Genomic DNA, 22,347 nt, shown 5'->3' on the forward strand with positions numbered 1-22,347 from the left:
CTCATAGACAAAAAAAAATTCCATTAACTTCTATCTAGTGGAAGTAGTATGTTTCATGTGGAAAACAGAAACAGCACTTTGTTGTAACTTGAAGATTTTCCCTCCTTAATCCTTTAATTCTGGCAGCACTATTCCTTCTTCCAGTGTCACTAATACAACAGTTGAGAATTTTCATCAGAAAAATCCCCTTCAAAAGTATAAGACCAAACATTGGCAAACATTTCAGTGGATGCTTTCTATTTACAAAGATACAAGCATGAAATGAATGCTTTAGGGTACAGAGAAGTGATAGCAGTAACTGCATCAAAAACTTTTATAATTTTCCTGAAAGTATACAGAAAAAAATTAAAAGACAAATTACACATTCTACACATCCACTATTAAAGACACACATCCTCTGATGTAATTAACATGGCACATAAAACTCTTTCTACATTAAAATCCATCCCTGTTCACAGTTCCACGAAACAGACACTCAAACACGGGTAGCAGCAATGGATACAGCACAAAGCATCATGCAATGTGGCACTCATGCTGAAAAAAAACAGTTTCATCTGCCAGAGTACTGGGACTTCTTACATGACAGGCCCATTTCTCAGTTCCTTCATTCATAACAACAGTACCTCCATTAGCAGACTACCAGGTCAAGCCAGGTAAGGAAATCATTGAATACCAAAAAGCCCAGCCCTACATTTCATATATATTCCACGGTTCAAAGTCTGAAATTTGAGAATGAGTGAAACACAGCAGTAGAATATTCCAGTCCAGCAGACACCTTATGCCTACTTTCTACCTATACACCACCACATAAAGCATATAATAAGCAACTGTGTAGTGGTTTAGACATTTTTGTTGTTGTGGCATGAGTGTTCAGCTACATATCAAATTATAACCATAGCTCTTCCTGCACATTTGCAGGTCTACAACTAAACAAAGTACAGGTACATAAAATGGGAAGTGTAAGAAGTACATAAAATGGGAAGTGTAAGTGTTCAAGTACATTCCCCCCCAAACTTGCTTGCAATTATTTCTGCACACTAAAGTCCTTTCAGGTAGTCATTAATCTCTTAATCAAACTTAAGGAATTAGGTAAGATCATGGACAATTAATAAATAAATATACACAACTTCACAAAGCAAATGTTACTCTGAAAAAAAATCCCATCCAAGCACACAGTCATTTCTAGAAGCACAAAACCTGCTGAAAGAAGTTCTGTAGCAATAACAAAGCATTACTCTTTCGTAACTAGCAAGTTATGATGACATAGCAGCAAATTAACAAGTCATGTTTTTACAGCAATCATACTGTTGTTATACCTCTTAATTACAAGGGAAGAAACTACTGTGAACTCTTCAACTACTAATGCCCCTAAAGTGCACGGTGATCTCTGCACCTGGGAAAACGCAGCTGAAACCTGTCTAAAGTCCAAAGGGTGGCCGTGTGATTCTCAGCACAGGGTTCAATCTGCATCATGTAAACACTTGGAAAGCCTCAAAAACAAACATGTAATAAACTAGCAACACCTCCCCCATGGTGGCTCCCACTGTAAAGCTTAAGGCACTCCAGAAAGCTTCAACACTAGGGCTAAATTCTGGACACGCTCCCCTAAAGAAGTGTTACACTCTGCAGTAACTTCAGTGGCAGAACCCTTTGAACCATTACCGCATGTAGGATCAGGTCCTGTGCACAACTTACTTGCTGACCTCAGTCTGAGTTATGCTGCCTCACTCGTTACAAAAGATTGAAAAAAAAAAAAAAAAAGGCAGCAAATCAGTGGGTTGTAACAGGAAAAAAAATGCCAACATACTTGCTATTTATGAAACTTGTTTTACACGTGAAAGCCTTCACGGAGAGCACTGCCCCTCGGAAATGGAGAGAGGTAACACAAGGGCACCCCCCCAAGAAGAGCGCTGGGGCAAGAGGGAACCAGCCCGGCCCGTAGGGAGAAGCCCAGGGACCTTCCCAGCGGGGCGGCCCTGCCGCAGCCCAAACGGGCTGGCTGCACCCCGGGGGCCCGGAGCCGACCCGCCACCTGCGCCGGCCGCGGCGGGGGCGGCATCCCGAGCGCTCGGCAGCCGCCCCTCGCTGCCCGCGGGCTCGGCAGCGCTGACACCCAGAGGAAGCGCGGCGTGACCGTCCCAAGAGCCGCTTCCCCAGCTCCCGCCGCCTCCCGCGGGCATCCCTCCTCCGCGGCCGGGGCGCAGGCACGGCACGGCACGGCACGGCAGACGACGCCCCGCAAGCCGGCGCTGCCCAGCCCGGGAGCCGGGCGGCCGCAGCTCCCGCCCACGCCAGCCCACCGACGCGGGGCTCCGACACCGGGCAGCGGCAGAGAGCGAGCAGCCGGCCCCGCCGCCGCCTCACGCCCGGGCGGATCGGTACCGGCGGCCGCCCCGCCCGCCCCCCGCCGCCTCTTACCAGCGTCCTGCACGCCCCTCGCCTTCGCCTTGCGCGGGGGCCGCGCCGGCGGCAGCTGTTGTGCGAGGTGGCGGAGCCGCTCCCATTGCCCCTCCGCCCGGCACCGCTCGATCTCCGCCTCCAGCTTCACGTGCGAGTGCGAGCCCTTGGCCGCCATCTTAGCGCCGGGACGGGCCCGCCCCGCCCCGGCCTGCGGGGAGTCCCCGGCGGCGCCTCCCGAGCTCCGCCGCTGGGCCCGTGGATCCGCCAGGTGCGGGGAGGCGGCGGCGGTGGCCGGGACGCCCTGCCAGAGGGCTGCGGCCGGGGACGGCGCCTCCGTCATGGGCGCCACTCCCTGACGCCTCTCGCCTAACGCCCGGGCACGGAGCCGCGTCCCGCACCGGCCGCCGCTGTCTCGGCACCGCGGGTGTGGCCCCGCGCTCCCTTCCTGGGCGAGACGGGACGGGAGTGCCGTTCCCCGCCGCCGCCCTCGGAAGTTCCCGGGGCTCTGTGCCCGTTGATCCCGAGACACCGGGCGATGCGTAAGGAACGGACCAAAAGCCCCCCCAGCTCCCCGGGGCCGAGGTTTGCTAGAGGGCTGTGACCTGCAGAGGCCGAAGCAGTGGACGTGCAGGTGTCGAGTATGGCACACCTGTGGCGTGTGGTGCGGGGGGAGACACTGAACACACACAGTTCATAAACTGCGGTGGGCGCTGGGGAGAGGGTACCGCAGCTCCCGCTCGAGCAGCAGGGCAGGAAGCATGGCGATCCTTCGTGGATGCGCTAGAGGGAAGCATCCAGAGCAGGGGAAGCTGGGGAGTGCCCTAGGACTGGGACACGAGCTGGCCCCCACTGCCACCAGCTCGGCCATTGCAGTCCTAGGTTCTGCCCAGGGTGTCACCAGTGGGGTCCCATGCTCAGTCACCCACACAGCAAAGAAGTTCTTGATCATGTTCAGGTAGAATATTCTGTGCATCAGTTTCTGCCTATTGTCTCTTGTCCTTTTGCTCAGCACCACTGAGCAGAGCCTGGCTCCGTCCTCTGGGCACCCCCACTTGTGTACAGTTATATAGTTATATATTTGTATACATTGATGAGGTACGCTCTCAGTTATCTCGTCTCGAGGTTGAACAGGCCCAGCTCCTGCAGCCTTTCCTGGTAAGAGGGATGCTCCAGTCCCTTAATCATCTTTGTTACCCTCCACTGGGCCCACTCAGGAGCTCCATGTCTCCTGTCCTGAGGAGCCCAGAACTGGACACAGAACTCCAGATCTCCCTCACCAGGGCTGAATAGAGGAGCAGGATCCCCTCCCTCAGCCTGCTGGCAGTGCTCTTCCTAATGCACCCCAGGACTCCATTGGGCGCACCGCTGGCTCATGGGTGGCTTATCACCCGCAGCCCCGCGCGCTCACCTGGAGCCGCGCGCCCGGCCCCGCCCCGCGCTGGGCGTGGTCTCGCAGCACCTGCGCCGCCGCGAGGGCTCCACGTGGAGCTCCGGGTGGTGACGTCACCCGCGGGGCGGGGCGAGGCGGGGCCGAGCGGAGCGGCCAATGGCGGCGGAGCGGGCGGGGCCGCGCCGGGTCAGGGGTGATCCCGGGATGGTGGCCAGCCCGCGCCCAGCCCGGAGCCCGCAGCACGGCGCACACCCGCCCGAGGGTACGTAGCCTAGCGGCGGCGGGTCCCCTCGGCCCGCCCCGACATGCAGTGCTGGAGCGGGGGTGCTGGGGCCTGGGCAGGGGCGGCGGGCCCAGCCCCATCCCCATCCCGCTGCGGTGTCGCTTTCTCGGGGATCCAGCCGGGGGTGGGAGGCTGGCTGGCGGGCGGCGCCGTGCCGTGGAACCGTGCAGCTTCAGCGGGGCCGGGAGAAGGCCAGGAGCGGAAGCGCCTGGCAGCGCGCTCTGGAGCGCTGTGCCCTGTCACTGCCCGCACATGCTCGGCTGCGTGACACCTGCCCAGCTGGGAGCCCTCGGGAACTCGGTCTGAACACAGCCACCCATCGGATGGAGCGACCTTTGCTCCCAGAGCTCTGAGGCGCGTCTGCCTGAGGCAGAGGGCATGGTTACTTGTTTGTCTGGAAGGTATATGAAAACCCAAGCATGGGTAAAGTGTGCGCACTAGCTGTGAGAAAAAAAATTAAAAAAAGACATTATCTGAAAATTACTGCATAATTCAGTAAAATAAGGATCTTCATAAAAACTCTTAATTGGAGCTCTTTGGTTCTCTGCTTGCCAAGAGTTTCCAGAGCAGCAAGTTCTTATATTGTGAAATTAATGAGGCTGTTTCTGAGCACTGTATTAACCTGCTGAAAGTAGATCACATTTTTAATCTGTTTTATTTGGGTGGGGGGGGATGTTTTCCTTTTTGTAGGAGATCACAATGGCCCAAAGGACGTTTAGAACACATTTGCTATTCTGCTTTGCTGTGGCTGCATTCTTCGTCTCTGCCCTAGCTGAGGAACACGTAGGAGAGAGTCAACATCCAAATATTCGCCTTGATAAGAATTTGGTGCAAGATAAAGAGTACGTGTTCCATGTTCTAAAAGTGTAAACTTTACTTCTTAATGATTTTCTTATCTCTAAAGTGTTAGGCGAGTTGGACTTAAGCCTAAGGCACCCTGTTTTCTCAGAATGTTGTATGATTAGCTAAGCCACATACGAGACATGCTTGCTTGATAAATTTGTAGAGATACAAGACCTAGAAAGATCTCTCTGGAGCCTTTAGCCCTACTTATGCTATAAAGAATTTCTTACAGAAATCCTGCTTACCCATATCAGCATACTTTAGACAAAATCATATATTCCTAACAGCATCCTCTGGGAGAGGATGTAGAGTTAAGTTTATTTTCTCATTTGCTACTTCATAAATGCAAAACACTTCTAGAAGCAAATAAAACTCCCTAGAACACTTCATGGTTGACTGAGAAAGATCTTCCTCCAGTTCCTGTGCTTTGGAAGACAGCCAGAAAGAGATTTTGGGCTCTGCTTCAGTTGTTTTGATAGCCTGCTAAGTAGACCAGAAGAAATAGAAATAGCTGAGGTATTAGAGGCCCCTACAGCCCCTCTAATAAACGACCTTTGTGCCCCCTTTATCTTGGTATCAAATTGTAGCTTTTAGTTGCCCAGGATGCTTTTAGATTACAATAATTTGCTGTAAATAGAGAATTAAATATTAACTGATGAAAATGTGTGTTTGTTTGTTTTTTTTTTTTCTTAGACACATCATGGAGCACTTGGAAGGTGTTATCGAGAAACCAGAATCTGAGATGTCTCCACAGGAGTTGCAGCTCCATTACTTCAAAATGCATGATTATGATGGCAATAATTTGCTAGATGGGTTAGAACTTGCTACTGCTATCTCACATGTCCACAAAGAGGTTGGTGTAGTTTTGTAAGGGCATATGTGTTTGGAAACAGTTTTGACTCTAAAAGCAGCAGAACAGTTGCAACACATCTTCATTGCACTTGCAGATTTGCCTGAAAATGAGACTATTTTTTTTCTGATAGTTCTGGCTGAATTTATAAATTATTTGTACTTTATCACAGCTTTTCATGTCACACTGCAGTTTTTAGGAAGTTTTCATTTTAGTTTCAACTCTGGAATCAGGAAGGGCACCAGAGTGAAAATCATTTTACAGAGGGCTTATTTGGCAGGTAGGGATGGGGAGAAAGGGAAATCATCCAAAATGTGATATGACACTGTTTTCAACTTCAGACTGTTACTGCTGTGTATACACAAACTATAAAAAACCTCTTGCACAAGATCTATATTAGAAGAACCTGCTGTAGTTTGCTTCTTCCTAAACTCAATTTCTCTTTCCAGTCATTAAGAACACAGTAGAAACACATTATCTCATATTGACCTTCTGGTAGTTACAATTCAGAATAGCGTAACTTCCTGCTAATAACCTGTGGCAAAAAATACTGAGCCAAGAGCAGAATAATGACTGGCTGTTTCTTGTGCAAAGGCACCTCTTTGTGTTCCCATAAGGGGTGTTACTAAGAATTTTACTGACTTCAGGCTACAGTGTTTGTATTACATCAAGATCCTGATTAAGAATACATTTATTAGATGATTGTCCATCATTATACATTGTGGTATTCAGCTTTTGGAACTTCTGACCAAGAATCTTGACTGCAGAATGCTCGTTCTGAAGTCCAAAGAACTTTGACTTCAAAGCTTCCATCTGATAAAATTTGCTTACATTGTTATAAATGGTTACATAAAACTTAGTAACAAATTAGGCACCAAACATGAACAGCTTAGTAAAAAATTAGTTGTCAGTAATCTGTCACATGTGCCACTAGATGAGAAAGACTGCTAAACTGTTCACTGTGGTTTTGTTTTTGTAGGAAGGTGGTGAGCATTCCCAAGCAATGAAGGAAGAAGAGCTAATTAGTCTAATAGATGATGTCTTGAGAGATGATGACAAGAACAATGATGGATTCATTGACTATGCAGAATTTGCAAAATCACTGGAATAAGGGTTTGTTTCTCCTTCTAACCACATGAAAATGTGAACCAGTATAATGTGATTCATTATTGTCTCTTATAACCTCTGTACTGTGAGGAGGAGAGGTGTACCAGTTCCAGCTGAATTTATTTGAAAGTTGTATGTGTCAAGAGTTTTGCTAACTTGGAGTGAGAGCCATGTTTGACTAAACATAACTACTCATTTGAATCATGAAGCATGGAAGTGTCAACAGTACTCACACAGGGTACAGCTGACAAACTCTGAAGTAGCTCTGTATGAATAGAATCATTAGCATCTAAATTTCAGATTTTCAGTAATTGGGTTTTGTAGTTCTTGTTTGCTTACATCTTCTATTTAAAATTATACCTAGAAAGCAAGAAATTATTACTTCATATAGTTGTATTCCAAGGGTAAATGTGTTTACCTTCTCTCTAATTTACAAGGAAATCTGCAGATAAGTACACATGCTTGAAACAGCAGTTGTAGAGGGAAAGCATTTGAATGTAGGTTATGTTTGAATTCCACATGACACCATATGGACTTAAACAGTCTTTGAATAAATTGAGTATTTTTACATATATGTACTTCCTAGCAGACCCTTACATATAAATATATATATATGTGTGTTTTCCAATTTTTTGTTATCTGCAGATTTACTTTTTATACCTTAGTTTACTGGGGTTTTTTTAATCTACCTTCCATGTTTTCTTTAGAAAATTGAAGTATTTTTATTACATTTATATGTTGTGTTAATGCTGTATAGTATTTGTTAGAGTAACTTCTGCTATCTCATTCTGAATCACAGAATGGCCTCGGTTGGAAGGGACCTTACAGATCATTCATTTCCAACACCCCTGCCAGGGTCAGGGACATGTTTCCATTAGACCAGGTTGCTCAGGTGCTCCCTCTCCAGAGTTAGGGCATCTATATCTTCTTTGGGCAGCCTGTTCCAGTGCCTCTCCATGCACACAGTAAGAATTTTTTCCTAACATCTAATCTAAACCTAGCCTTTGTCACTACATTGAGAGAGTCCCACTTCATCATTTGTGTAGACTCCCTTCAGCTACTGGATGGCTACCATTAAGTTACACCAAAGCCTTTTCTTTTTCAGACTGTACAATCCCAGTTCTCTTAGCTTTTCATCACAGGAGAGGTGCTCCATCCCTGTAATTGTCTTGGTGGCCTCCTCTGGCCTCTCTCTAACATGACTTTCTCCTTCCTGTGCTGGGCCCCCAGAGCTGGGTGCAGGGTTCCAGGTGGGTCTCACCAGAGCAGAGCAGAGGGGCAGAATCCCCTCCCTGCCCTGCTGCCCACACTGCTCTGGATGCAGCCCAGGACATGTTTGGCTTTCTGGGCTGGGAGTGCCCATGGCTGGGTCTTGTCCAGCCTCCCACCCAGCAGCACCCCCAAGTCCTTCTCACAGGGCTGCTCTTGATCTGTTCATTCCCCAGCCTGTGCTCATACCAGGGTTGCTCCATCCAGGTGCAACAACTTGCACTTGGTCTTGTTAAACTCCATGAGACTCCTGTGGGCCCACTTCTTAGCTTGTCCAGGTCCTTCTAGATAGCATCCTATCCTTCAGGAGTGTTTTAAAGGTCACAGTAACAATAAACCAGTTTAAGATTAAAGCTTTTGTTCAATTTGGGTTTTACAGTATTAGCCAGCAGGAGTGAGCAAGTAATGCTGCCTTGTTAAGGTTTAAGTTCATATTCCTTGACACTTAGATTATGGTATTACTTTCAGGAAGTATTTCATAATTTGACAGTTTCAAGCTACTTGAGTGTTTCCAAATTATCATGGCTCTAGGAATGTTTTCACTGTCTTGACTCAATATTCGATAAGTCAAACAGTTTAAGGATATTAGAGCGGTGATGTATTGCTGTGTTATTAATGTTTGGTGACTGAAACATAATTGAAAGCTTAAATTGCATTCAATGATTATTCATTAATAAAGAATCTAAATGTTAGCCTATTTCTGTAAAATGTATAAAGAGCTATTTTCTATACAAAATTATTCTTATACAAGAGAAACACATATGTAAAAGAAATTATTTCCTGTCTTTAAATGTTTGTGCAATGAAGCCTGAGTGTTGGATTTTTTTTTTCTTGTACTAATTATTTATTTGAAACTTTTGTGGCCAGGTTTGTGCTGGTTGTACAAGCAATAAAATTAAGCTGGGGTTTGTGTATGCTGATAGGATACACAAGGCTGGAAGTGCTAGTAAGAAATGTATCTCATTTGCTGATGTATTTTAAGCTCCTCTCTCCTGCGGTCATCTTGAAAGAAAATTCTTTCAGTTACAGTTTCTTGTTTTTTTAATCTCTTCTGAGGCTGAATGATCTGGAGTCAATGTTGAATTGGAAAAAAGTGTAGGAAATGCTAGTGGCTAAGAGGGCAGAAGAGGTTAAGCTGCTCAGCTTTGAGCACTTAAAGCAGGTTGCCTGTAGCCCTGTCAACTCTTATATGCTTATTGCTCTTGTGGTTTAAGCCCAGCTGGCAGCAAGGGAACACAGAGTTGCTCACTCCCCCTGGTCAGATGGTGGAGAGAATCAGAAGGGCAAAAGTGAGAAAACATGGGGTTGAAATGAAGATAGTTTAATAGCTAAAGCAAAAGTCCTGAGTGCAAGCAAAGCAAAATAGGGAATTCTTTCATCCCTGCCCAAGGGCAGGTGTGTGTCAGGAGAGCAAGGCTCCATCACACATAATGATTGCTTGGGAAGATAAACACCATCATGCCAAATAGACACTCCTCCCTTCCTTCATCCCCCTTAGCTTTATATGCTGAGCATGATACCATATGCTCAGGAGCATCCCTTTGCTCATTTGGGATCAGCTATCCTGGCTCTGTCCTCTCTCAGCTCCTTGTGCACCTCTCACTGGTATGGGATGAGAGGCAGAAAAAAAGACTGTAAGCTCTGCTCAGCACTAATGAAAAATCCCCGTGTTACCAATTCTACTTCCAGTACAAATCCAAAACACAGCTCCATACTAACTACTGTAAAGAAAATGAACTCTTTGCCAGCCAAAATTAGCACAATGCTTAAGGCTCTGAGTTTTGGCTTCCTTTTAGCTGAAAGGGTGTAACTCTTTTGCATTGTTTTCTCATCACGTGCAACCACCTGTAAGTCCATTTATATATTTCTGTTGTATTCATGTGCATATTCATTAACTGCTATTGTATGTAGCAAAAGATACACACCATAGAAGCTTCATATTGGAAATCATGATAAATGCTGGTATACAAACATTATTTGCCAGCTATTTTAAATTTGTTTTAAGGGTTCAGAAATATAAATAGAAAAATAATTTACTGAAAAGGGAAAACAAAATTGGCACTTTTGATATGCATGAAGAGCAAAATAAAATTTCTGCTTTCCTAGTTCAAGAAAAGTTACCCAAGCTGAAACCTGCATCATCATGTCTTCACTCAGCCTCCTAAAACAAATACACATATGTAATTAAGTGTTTTAAGTGTTTTAAGAGCTAGAGAGCTTTCTCAATTATTAAGTAGAAAAGTGCAAATTTGCTGAGAATGAGCATGAATCAGACTTCTTTTTTTGAAATCTAACTAATTTGTGTGCTAGTTGTAGCTCAGATGATACCCCTAAGTGTGCTGGCACAGACTGTATATCAATACAGTATTTTTTGTTTCATATATATATGAAATATAGAAAATATGACCTTTACAACAGTACTGCTCATCTATAAAGCAGTTGTAGCTTCTATAGAACAGTACAATTTCCATTTCACAGATAAATAACAAAACAGAAGAGCTGTTTGTTTTACTGAAGATCAATCATATCTCTGGCAGAAACAGAAGATCAGAAGAATGTTGTTACGTGTGATCTTCACATCTTCCTAGTCTGTGATCTCAAGGGATGAAGATTAGCATTCCCCATTGGAGAGAACACATCTAGCCATGCATTACTGTCTACTATGTGCAAAGTCCAAAATATTTAGGTTATCTGCTTTTACCTCACAAAATATTGCTGAATCTAGCAACTAAAGAAGATACTTAAACTTATTCTTGAAGCCCTCCTCAACTGAGGGTTTTTTTAGTAATAAATCTAGAACAAAACTCTAGAACAAAGAGAAGGGTCTTAGCCAGTGCGTCACACTTCTGTTAATGACAGAACTGACTGCCTAGAGTTTACCTGCATATTCACACAGGCTTTATGGCTTTTTGGGGTTTCTTCATGAATTGCTTAAAACTTTGAAATGTGTTAGATTCATTAATGGATGGCTACAGACTCACAAATTCCAGTTTTGTCTAAAGTATTTTTTAATCCTGCAATTCACAGGTGAAAGAAAAGTAATTCAGAGACAATGTCATAATCGACAGAGCCACTAGATAGCGTATGGACACTGCACATCAGTTCCCTGCAGTATGGAACAGAGTGATTCAACAACCTGCATTTCCCTAAACCATCACCAGTACTCTGACTACAGGCATGGCTTGCTCCTCTTACAACATCACATTGACAGCATGTTGCCTGCATTTTTATTAGTTTATAGCTGTCGTAAAAGTTTACGACAGATGGGACTGCTTTCTGGTAATTAATTTGCATTATTTAGGGAATCCAAATTGATTGGAAGTGATAGTAAAGGAGCTTCATTGTAATTTTGTCAGTTAAAAATGGTGTAATAGGAAGGCTTTTGAATATAAGCATCAAGCTTTGTCTGATGCTTCTTGACCATCTTTAGTTGATCTGGGAGAGGGACCATGATGTATCTACAGTGGTCTCAACCAACATTAAAGAATATTGGCCAGGTTTAGTATGAGTCTGAAGTCTTATTGTTTTTGCATTAGATATAAGAGCTTCTGTTACTGTTCTTACAAGGCAGAGGTGTGGTATGGTCTGATCAGCCATTCTGATTAAGGTGAAGTTTATGGCCTGAGATTCATTACAAGGGAAGTTATTAATTCCTTACAGAAAGTTTCTCTCAAGTTACATTTTTCTTCCCATTTTGTCTAATAAATTCCGAAGAGCAGCCTAAATCTTAAGGCCTAATACATACTGCAATTGTCTCAGCCTTCCTCAGCTGCATTGCAGCTTTGCACATAGAGGGCAGTGTAACATACATAACAGTGCTGCAGGGTACATAGTGTCAACTGCCATCTGATCCAAGTGACCAACTACACTGGATTTCAAGAAGGCAGATGTCAATAAACTCAGAGAATGGGTAGTGAAGATCTAATAAGGGGTAAATCTAAAGGAAAAACAGATTATGGACAGCTGTCAGTTCATTCAAGAAGTGCTAGTAAGAAACCAAGTGCAATTATGACATTGTAAAGGAAAGTAAGGAAATTCAGCAGATGTCAGCTAATTCACAACCTTTTAATAGGCCTCAGTTGAAAGAGAAATATCTGTAGAATAGAGACTAATACAGCTGGTTGAGAACTCAGCACAATATTCCACTCATTGCAAGGTGTAGAGGGGGTGTAAACAGGTACTAAAGATAAAATGGATTAGATACAACTAGCAAAACTTATCAAAAGTAAAATAAATCTTAAGGGTAAGAAGAGAAAAACAGTGGGAAATTTTGACCAGTACTCTATGATGGGCAAGTGCAGAGGATGTTAAGGAAGTCGAATAGTTTAATGCTCTTTTTTTCTCCCTTTTTCATCAATCTTACTTAAAAGATCAAGAGCAACCAGAGAGTGCAATTATTTTGGGGGCAAATTTTCAGACTAAAATATGCTTAGAGAATAAAACTTGCTTAGAGAATAATATATCACATTACAAGTCTTCCAGTTCCCTGAGCAATTTCACTAGGAGTCTTAAAAGGAAGTTGAAGTACTAGCTAGAGATGTCACATAGTTTGAATTTATTTTATATAATCTTTTGCAATGCCTTTAGTGGTATTTCCTATAGTATCACAGACATACTAGTGAACTGTGTTCTAAATGAAACTACTGTGGGAAGGGGCAGGAGGTCAAGTCTAGTTGGATAATTGTATCCACGGGGTAATTCCATCCTAACATATCAAAATGTGTGTGTTTTGTAAGGAATTCTGTGGGCCTTGTTCCAGTACAAGGTTTTATGTTTTCAATGAAGGCAAAGGAGATTGAATATGAAGTATGAGTATGAATCTTGCAGATAGAACAAGAAAAGGCTGCAGATGTTACAGATACTAAAAAAAAATCAGAATCTAAAATGTTCTTGATATGACTTAGAGAGATCATCTAAAATGGACAGAATACAATAGTCCAAAATGTTTACACAGAAATACTCATCTATTCTTGCAAAACTGTCTAGGTTTACAAGAGAAAATACCAGGGACTATGTTGGAACAAGCTGAGCATGAAGAGCAAAGCCCTCACATCAGGATGTTTAAAGGGTCCTAAACACTATTGAAAAACCCCATGTGGGTTAATTCTCATAGGTAAAGATTCACCTGAAAGACAACAACCTGTTTAGTGCACTGTGCTTCAATAAGTGATTGAACAGTTGGCAAGGGAGATCAGCAAAAATTTACAGGGGTACAGAAAACATGAGAGAAGACTGCAAGAAATGTGGCTTTTTTCTCTGAAGTAACAAAGACAGAAGGTTAATATTCTTCACCTAAAAAGCTGTTGCAAATGGTAAGGAACTAAAGTGTTCTTGATAGAGAGATCCAGAAGAATAAACCATTAAGAAGCATAAACTAAACAGCTTGGGAGATTTAGATTGGACATTGGACAAAACTTCTGTATCAATGATAAGATGCTGCAGCTTGGGGTGACATGAATGCAACTTGGTGGTGGGATAGAAAGGTGGAATTAGTGACTTTTTCAGATTTCCTCCAGTGAAAGCCTATCTCTGAGTGAGTCAATGACTCTCAATATCTGTGTCGACTTGATTTGGGAGAAGCCCTTATGACAGGATTCACAGCTGAGAGCTGCACACAGGGCCTGTGCTCAGCTCCAGGTCTCAGAAAAATCCTCCCCAAGATCACACAGACTGTCCCACTGTCTCTCTGCTGTAAGGCCTTCCTCTTCTCTTTATCATCTCTGCAGACTATCATAGAGCCAGCCATACTCCAGTTTTCAACCAATCCACCTAGATACCAGTTTTGCATCTCTTCTTCTTACCATCAGAACCCATTTTTCTTCTTGAAAAGTTTCTCCTGTAAACTTACTCAGTACTTCTGCCTTCCAGTCATGCCATTTTTTCAGTCCCATAAGACAATAGCCAGTGAGACAGTCCTGCTGCACTCAGTTCCTGTGCTGTATGGCAGAGCAGTCTGCAACCAGCAGCCTCCTGCTCAGTCCTCTCAGGGTATGATCACTGTCACTGACATCTAGGTGCAAAACCCTTCCTAGTTTCTACTGAGCACATTCAAAATGTGACTGTCAAGAGCTGGAAGTGATACAAGATGGTGCTTCATCTAGGATTCAAGTCCTAGCTCCAGAGCAGAGAGAGAAAAACCAAAAACTGTCAAAACAAAACAGTAAAGACTGTGAAGTCTTTAAGATGACAGAGCAAATTCCTAGACCTATTTTCATTAAATTGTCAACTATTTTTGTTGACACTAGAATATAGTGTGAGAACATCCATACTGAGTCAAAACCAAGGTCCATCTAGCCCTAGAGCTTGCTTCAAATAGTGGTCAATAACAGATGCTGATGGCATAATACATACAAAGAGAATGATGTCATACTTTTCCCAAGTACATACAAGGCTCCAGCAATTTGTAAATCAGGGACTTGGCTTCAACAACAATGAAACCAACTGAGGTCCAGAGCTCAGAACGATCAAGGCTTAAATGTCAGAGTCTGGGAATATTATTAACCAAACCCAAGGTCTCACAGAACATGTTCCATTCCCATTGTCAGTGGTACATGCTGGGCAGACTTTACTGTTCACACTTCTCTGCAGTAACTTTCAGTGCAAGCTAAGGGAATCATCCAGGGAGACCACATCAGTGCAGTGGTATAGCAGAACTGTACTGTTTGCAGATGCCACATTCTTCTTAAAGTGAGGGATACTGAAAATAGTCTAATGGATGTTTGCCTATGGTTTTGGTCATACTTCAAGAACCATATTTAAAAATTTCTTGATTATGAGAAAGTTCTCAGCACATATTTTGCAGTAAATTCTCTTTAAGAATAGAATATTATGCCTCAGAGCTTACTTTGCCATAAAACCACAAATAAACCCCAGAACACTTATGCTGAATAGTAATATTGGCTTAAGTCTCATCATGTGTGGCTTGCAGCCATATTGGCACAAATCATTGCAGGTATGAATTTTTTGTCCCAGTAATCACCGAGATAATTAGACTGAACTTTGAATTTTGTTCCATTTGAAAAAGGCCTCCAGGGAGTGTGCAGAGGGGACTGTAAAGCCATTCTGTCATTTTCAGCATGAACTGCAGTGGGAATCAGGAAACAGGTGAGGATCTTAGACAGCAGTACCTGCAGACAGGACCAGCCTCAGATAAGGAATATGTCTGTTCAGGATACATGCAGAGTTATTTAGAAACCTTACATTGCCACCATGAATTTATAAGCACATTGGTACTGACTAGTTGAATTAAGATCTCCCAAAAGCACATAACATGAAGACAGGGACCACTTTCGGTAACCAAATAATTCTGTCACCAGACAGCCTAAAACTATTCAAAGGCACCATTTTTAGCCAAGACCAACAGATCTGAAATACTTTTTGAATCTCTAGGCAAATGAATTTTCAGGATGTGACAAGCCAAAAAGTCTTTAGGAAACTCTCCAAGCAGATGAATTAAATTTTTTTTAGCCATCATCTCTCTTAAACACCTTGACCAGTTTCCTTCAACTCTTCCAAAAAATCTGTCTCAGAATAAGATTATGCCTGTGAAGTTGTAGGTGGATAGGGCTAATTTTGGCAAAGAGAAGAATAGGAATAAAGTCAAGTTTATAATGGAAACTTAAAGACATTTGATGCTTGCTGAATACTGTTCAGTGGGATCTATATAATACATGATCTTTCCATTGCAGCAAAAATATGAAGTGTTTTTATTGTCTCTAAGGGAAAAGACCACTTCCTCCATATGAGGCCCTACCTAAGAAACAAAAAGACAGGTCATGTCATGCAAATACTTTTGCTTCCGCCCATTAAAATTTTTATAGGATCCAGATTAATTTTCTAAAATTTTGGCTTGAGAATCTGTGCAGTTTATTACACCATGCTGGCAGTACAGAATGATGACAATTTCTGACTGCAGATATGCCTCCACCACAGACCTTATTAAAACTGCAGCATGGCATTGACCCACCAAACTAAAGCATTAAATTAGCCAGCCAAGGTACTGCAACACCAGGGCACTGCCATTACAGACCACAGCATGCTGCAAAATCCACTCTAAAAGCAGAGCTCAGTCAATGGCCAGCTGTTGTTGGCAGGCCACCCTGAACAGTCTTCCTGGGATAATGGTCCCAAGCTATCTAGTTTAATGGGAGTTCAAGTCTATCAGAGCTCTAAATCATATGGTGGTCCAGTAGTGCAGGTAGTTAAATGAAGATATTTTGTGTGGTTATAAAGTCTGCCTCTAGATAGTTCTTAGGCAATAGTTCCTACAATTCAAATTGACCAGTTTGGGAAAACATAGCGTGCACAGTTTTTACTGAGATCTGGAAATTTTCTGGTTTCTGTAATGGTTAAGGAAAAACTCCCCTTGGGGAGTTTAAAGATTGCCCTTTTCAGATTCCTATGACAGGTAAAGGTCCTTTCTAGGCCCTTGTAAAGCTCACTTAATAAAAGTTTCTGTAGGGAATGGGAAAGGGTTATATAGGCTGCAGGCCAGACAGCACATTTCCACCCAGTGTGCAATTGAGCTGTCATGGGCAGATACTACTCACAGAAATACACATAATTCTCAAAGATACTTATGTCCTCTAACCCCGTCCCACCCCTGATGCACACCTATACAACTTACTTCTGGTGACACACTGTCCTGCCAACACAACCACCTCACCTAGGGACTGTTCAGCCTGAAAGTTCTTCCTGTTGACCTGCAGTGCTGTTTGGAAATGCAGAGGGAAAAGTACCAGCATTGATTCAGCAGGCTAAATAAAAGTCATTCTAAAAGCTAATTCATGTCTAGGAACTAGCAACTTCAGCCTGGTACTCAAAACAGCATGGAAATTTGAAAATCTGGTCCTCATCCTATATGACAGGGATTGCTGGTCAGAAATTCAACTGGACAGCAGTAAAGAAGGAAAGATTGAAGGGGAGAGCTATAAATCCATCACATATACACAAAATGTGTGCTCAAACTTAAACCATTAGATGTGCTCCCTGGTAGCATAATCTCAGCCTGTTTAAAACAACTTCTGTCAAAGCATGGGCACAATATGCAACTAAATATGTCAGTGGACAAAGTACAGCCTCAAAAGACATTACAAAAGGTTAAAAGTGCCAACAATATCTAGCAAGTTGACAGCATTTGACATGGAACTTCTTGCATTTAGGCTGTTTAGTAGCAGCTCCAACTTTAGCCTGAACACAAATCACTGGGGAGCATGTAACTCCAGATGTTTTTCCTTCTCCCTCAAGAGAGGAGAAATGTACAGTTATTCCCTAAAAATTTGTGTTCAAATGACTTTTCAGTGATACATGAGCTTGGCAATGCCATGACTATTCATCTAGGCCCTTCCACACACAAACCTTCAGTTTCTGGTGACATATGGCATGGGAAAATCCAGCTCAAGCAGCTGAAGTCTGGCAAAATTATAAACAATCAGAAACAAGGTCTACTAATGGAGGCTGTTAGACAGCATTAGCTATTGGGCCACTGTCATCTTCACAGCCAGAGAGTGATTTAATCTGTCAGTTATGTGAGCACTAGGAGTGATGAATAGGTCTTTGTATTCATTCACATCAAGTATGTACCCAGACTGGCATACAATGTGAGGGTTCTTTTTTCTGATAGTCGACTGGATCTCTAAAGAGCTGGGAATTTGCACAAAACAGCAAAGCAGTGCCACAAAAGATACCACCCATGTTCAGAAAGAGGGATTCCCAAGGTGGCTGACTAGTGCCCTTCCTCCGTGACTTAACTTGTCCATCATTACCTACACAACTTAAAAGTCACATGTCAAAAATGTAGTCCAGTTTTTCACCTCAGTTTTAGCCATCCCAGATGGCCACATCTAAAATCAGGGTGGCATAGAAGCACAAGTGCAGCTTGTCCAAAACTGCCAGCAGCTGGTTAAACAGCAGCCAGAGGGCTCCTCTGCAGAGCCAAGCCACTGAGCCCCTGCCAGCAGCCCAGTTTTTGGGTGACCACTCTCCCATAGCCACTCAGCTATGCTCTCAGCAGAAGCAGCAGAGCAGGGCCCCAGGGCTGCCCAAGCCAAGTTATTCCTTTACAGAATGACTTCTCCAGTGAGACCAGTTTTCTGACTCCTTTCTTTTGCTGCAGCAGCACAAAAGGACAAGAACTGGGCTAACAACTCATATCATGTTTTCACCTGGTATAAATGAGAGAAGACTAAGCTCTATCACAATCCTTTATAAATAAAGCTGGTCACAGCTCTGCCAATTGGACATAGCAGTTTACTCTGCCCCAGCAGCTGCCTGGGCTGGAAACTGACTGGAATAGGACCACAGGGGGACAAGAGTGAGGTGTGCCATCTGATCAAGGTCATTTATTAGCTTGGCTTTACAATTCTTGGGGACCCAGTGGCAGCTAGTCCTAAGCCAAACACCAAACTGCATTGCCATAGGGAAAAAAAAAAGTTAACGCATACAAATCCCAGTAAAATTAAATGATCATAAAGCTTCCAAAGATATTTCCATATTCCAGAAAAAAATTCTCTGAAAATTCTCAGTTTTATACAGATATATACTACCTCACAAGCCCTCCTCCCAGGACAGGTAGAACTTCTGAATTTTCCTCTGTTGCAACTGGAGTCTATCACTTCAACACATCCCATTACATTTTGGCATCACCCACAGAGATGATTTCTACCATTCAGATGTATTTGGCCTATTTATTTTTCTCTCATTCTTGTGATCAATTATTTCTTAGGACCTTATCCCAGTGTGGACAAGGTGCTCAGACTTTGTTAGCTCAGTCAGACTATAAACAAGATGAACAATGCCTTCCCTCTCTTTTCACTTTCTGAGCTGCCCTTAACATACTCTTAAAGGTGAGCTGCTGCTGGGAGGAGGCACAGTAGAGAAGAGTGGGTGTGGGTGACTGAGGGTGGTGGCATAGGATTTGGGAGGGATGTGCTGACAGATTGATGTATTATGGCCACAGCATAAAGGCCTGACCCCTACTGACCCTGTGCTGCAGGGGTGATGTGTGCTAGCAGAACATGGTGCTACCAGTGGCCACAACAAGAGGAAGTAGGGGAATCCTTCCCTCTCCTATTTCCCTGTAGGTCAGACCAAGGTTTCTGGAGTGCACCTTTCCTTATTCCTCAGGAAGCAGCTAGACCTAGGGCCCAATCAATCTCTATGTGGGAGTATCATGAAAGGCTTGAATGGCATTGTCCATCACTACCAGAAAGCAAGCTATAGCCCCAGGCACAGGACTGTCAGGGCTGGCGCTTCACTTTTATCTGGCCACTGTAAAAGAAACTGTTGAAGTGCTGGCAAACCATGAACCAGAGTAGGCACTGATATTCATCCCTGTGCAATGAAATGATAGGAATTAAGTGCTTAGAGCTAAGTGTGTGTTAAGTGCTCCACTGAAAGGCATAAACCTTGAATTGAGACAGTTTTCAGAGAATGTGAGATAAGGGGAACTTGAAACATTCATCTACAGCCATTACTTCTGCAGGCACATGAAGTCCAATGAGAACATAGCCAGTTGCATTTGGAACCACCAGGCCAGAGATAAAGTTAAACCAGGACACAACACAGGGGTAGCATCTGCCATTTAAACACAGCAAAGAAAGACAATACAGTCCCATACCTGTAAAGATGTAAGTCACTCCAGGCAGTTAATAGGTTCACTGAACAGCCATCAACCCAGATAACTAGAGAGAAGGTACCAGCTTCTCAGAGTGTTGTGTGCTCTTTCCTTTTGATAGATGAGTCCCAGAAGTCATGCATGATTTTTGTAAGGTGAGATATTAAGCTGTCAGTTGTAGGAAGCCTAGAGTTAACCACACAGAAAATCAGCAGTCTGAAAACAAGAAACATGTCAAACTACAAAACCAGATTTTTTTCTTTAAAAATAAAATAAGGGAGTGATTTGAATGTGAAAGTTTTGGCTTAGAAGTAATATTCTAGCCATCAACAAAATAGGAGTAGAGGAGTAAATTCTTGTGATTCCTGAGTGATTTGATATGAAACATGCTGAAATTAATTCCTGATATGGATTTGCCTGTCATTCCTTGCTTTACAGGCTGCCTCACTTCACCCCCAGCTTCTCCCCTGTAGATTAGAGGGGAAAGGGAGGAGAAAGGGAGATTGCAGGACAAGAAAGTAACCTGAGACTAACAATATATTATACTTCTGTATGCCTTACCCCATATATTCATACACATGGCTTGACTCTCAATAAGTATACTTACATGTAAGTACTCACATGCAAGTGACAGGGAAGACTTAGATGGTCATGAAATCCTGTGAGCAAAGGATATAATCTTGAACAGAAAGCATGTGGGAAAACTCCTGTAACCCATGGCCATTGCCAGGGCACCACACAGGCTGTGGTGGCAGGATAGGATGTGGGTCTGGCTCTGTGGGGCCCTGGCCAGGCAGGGCTGTGGGCAGCTGGAGCCTGGCCCTGCTGCAGCATCATTGAGTGGTGGGTTCAGGGAGTTGACATGGGCAGCAGGTCCTTAGACGGGTTGAGTAGGGGGCTGGGCAGAACATTAGAACCCCTTTGTGCCTCTGAAGCACTGGCAGCCATGGCAAAAATGCCAAAGATATCCCAGGCCTACGTAAGGACACGAGTTATCGGCAGGTTGTGCAGATACAGCTACTTTGAGCTGGTTTGGGTCATATTCAATAATGCCAGCAAAGGAAAGATATGAAACTCCATTATCCTGATTTACATGGCAGAACAGCTCCAAGCACCTCCATCCCTATCAATGGCAAAGAACAGGTTTTTCATGGCCAAGACTGCCAGCAGAAAGTGCCTCATCCTCCCTAAGTGCTGTCATCCTCCCCTGCCCCACTCTAGGGCTGCCTGTGATAGCATTACACAAAGGTGTGGAGGAGGAAGAGGCTGGAAAACCAAGGCTACTGCTGCCTTCTCATGTATTATTTGCATTGAGGAGAACCTAACCAGACACCCAGGTTTACTCAGGTGGAATACTCTGAGGTTTTAATTTTTTTTTTTTTTTTTTTTTTAGCAGAGAAACTAAAAAAACTTGTCAGCAAGTGACAGTTTGGGTTGCTCGGCTTTAGTGGTTTTTAATTTTCTCCTTTTAGTGATTTGTGCCAACTGTTACTTCATGCATATGGAATATACAACTTCCAGCCTTTTCTCACTGGTGTGAAGTAACAGTCTGGCACGTGCTGAAAACAACAAGCAGAAATTAACTTGCTCTCTCCCACCTTTAATGTCAATACCCAGCAGTAATTATTTGGAAAATTAAACATGTAGTCATCTTGCCGTCACCTTAATTCTCCACATTAAAAAGGGATTATATAACAAATTAGTCTGTCTTCTAGGGACTTGCTCACTGGTTCATTCTTCTTTATTAAATTAGCAAAGAAGCTTTTGGCTTTCATACATGTTAGGAAATCCTTCCCAAACTCAGACCACCAGTGCTAGGAATTGCTGAAGTGCTTAAACTGCTCTGGAACCACCTCCTTGGACTTTACAGAGCCTGAACTCCAGGTGACCCACCACACAGTGAAAACACACAGGTAGACATTTGTAATCTGATCTTCTGACATTTGCCCTCCAGTTTAGAAAAAACAATCCCCCAATTCACAGGGGCCATAGAGTCTTCAGTCTCTCTCCCGTGCTCGTTCAAATATAACCCAGGGCTCAGATTTGAGGTATGTGACAATGGAATCTCTGCTAATTCTTTCTCTGGTGATGGCTTAGCAGGAAGCAGCAGTTGCAAAGCAGAGGTAGATGTGTTTCCACCAGTTGTGCAAGAAGATCTACATTGCCTGCAGTGACAGGGATGTCTGCTGGCCAGAAGGGTGAGTTGCAAAGACACAGCACGTCTTATTCCTCCTCAGCTGACTGTATGTTGGAGAACTAATGCTTCTTTCATACAGAATTACACAGTATGAAGTCTGCTGATTGCCAGTCATCTGCAGGCCTGATGCAATGCCCACTGGAGCCAAAGGCTATTTTTCTTCTGCCTTTATAGGCTTTGGATTATGGCCTTGCTCAGAACACTAAACGTTTGAGTACTTCAAGCTGAAGGGTCAAACCCCTTGCTTTCTGCATTCTTCGCTCTTAGCTGTGACAGTGCATGTCACCACCACAATGATAGCATTGATGGCAAACAGATCTGTGAATCAATACAGAAACAATCATGTACTCCTGGTTTTTTCCCTTGACTTTCTCCAGCCTCTCCCTTGAGGATA

General features: G+C 43.6%; 2 protein-coding genes across 4 annotated transcripts in view; one reads left to right on the forward strand and one right to left on the reverse strand.

The window, feature by feature from the left end:
* The window catches only part of TTC7A (tetratricopeptide repeat domain 7A), a 181,913-nt gene extending 162,022 nt beyond the window's left edge, over positions 1–19,891 (reverse strand). Inside the window, exon 1 of one of the 2 annotated variants that reach the window (XM_079297998.1) lies at positions 19,760–19,891. Coding sequence is in view for 1 of the 2 variants with exons in the window: in XM_079297997.1 (XP_079154123.1) it covers positions 2,419–2,740 (322 nt within the window). In the remaining variant the exon portion in view is untranslated. Of the gene's footprint in view, positions 1–2,418; positions 2,871–19,759 lie in introns of those variants that run through there. The other variant, XM_079297997.1, reaches the window with a different exon arrangement.
* On the forward strand, positions 3,936–11,411 carry MCFD2 (multiple coagulation factor deficiency 2, ER cargo receptor complex subunit). Of its 2 annotated transcripts, XM_079298017.1 has the most exons (5): positions 3,936–4,052; positions 4,764–4,915; positions 5,610–5,769; positions 6,746–6,879; positions 11,170–11,411. In XM_079298017.1, exons 2-4 carry the CDS (start codon positions 4,773–4,775, stop codon positions 6,875–6,877), a joined length of 435 nt encoding a protein of 144 aa, XP_079154143.1. In that variant the 5' UTR covers positions 3,936–4,052; positions 4,764–4,772; the 3' UTR covers positions 6,878–6,879; positions 11,170–11,411. The 2 variants fall into 2 exon arrangements, with proteins under 2 accessions (XP_079154143.1, XP_079154142.1); XM_079298016.1 differs by lacking the exon at positions 11,170–11,411 and having other exon boundaries at positions 6,746–8,948.
* Positions 19,892–22,347: the final 2,456 nt, after the last annotated feature.

Source organism: Erithacus rubecula, assembly GCF_903797595.1.
Source record: "Erithacus rubecula genome assembly, chromosome: 2".
NCBI lineage: Eukaryota > Metazoa > Chordata > Aves > Passeriformes > Muscicapidae > Erithacus > Erithacus rubecula.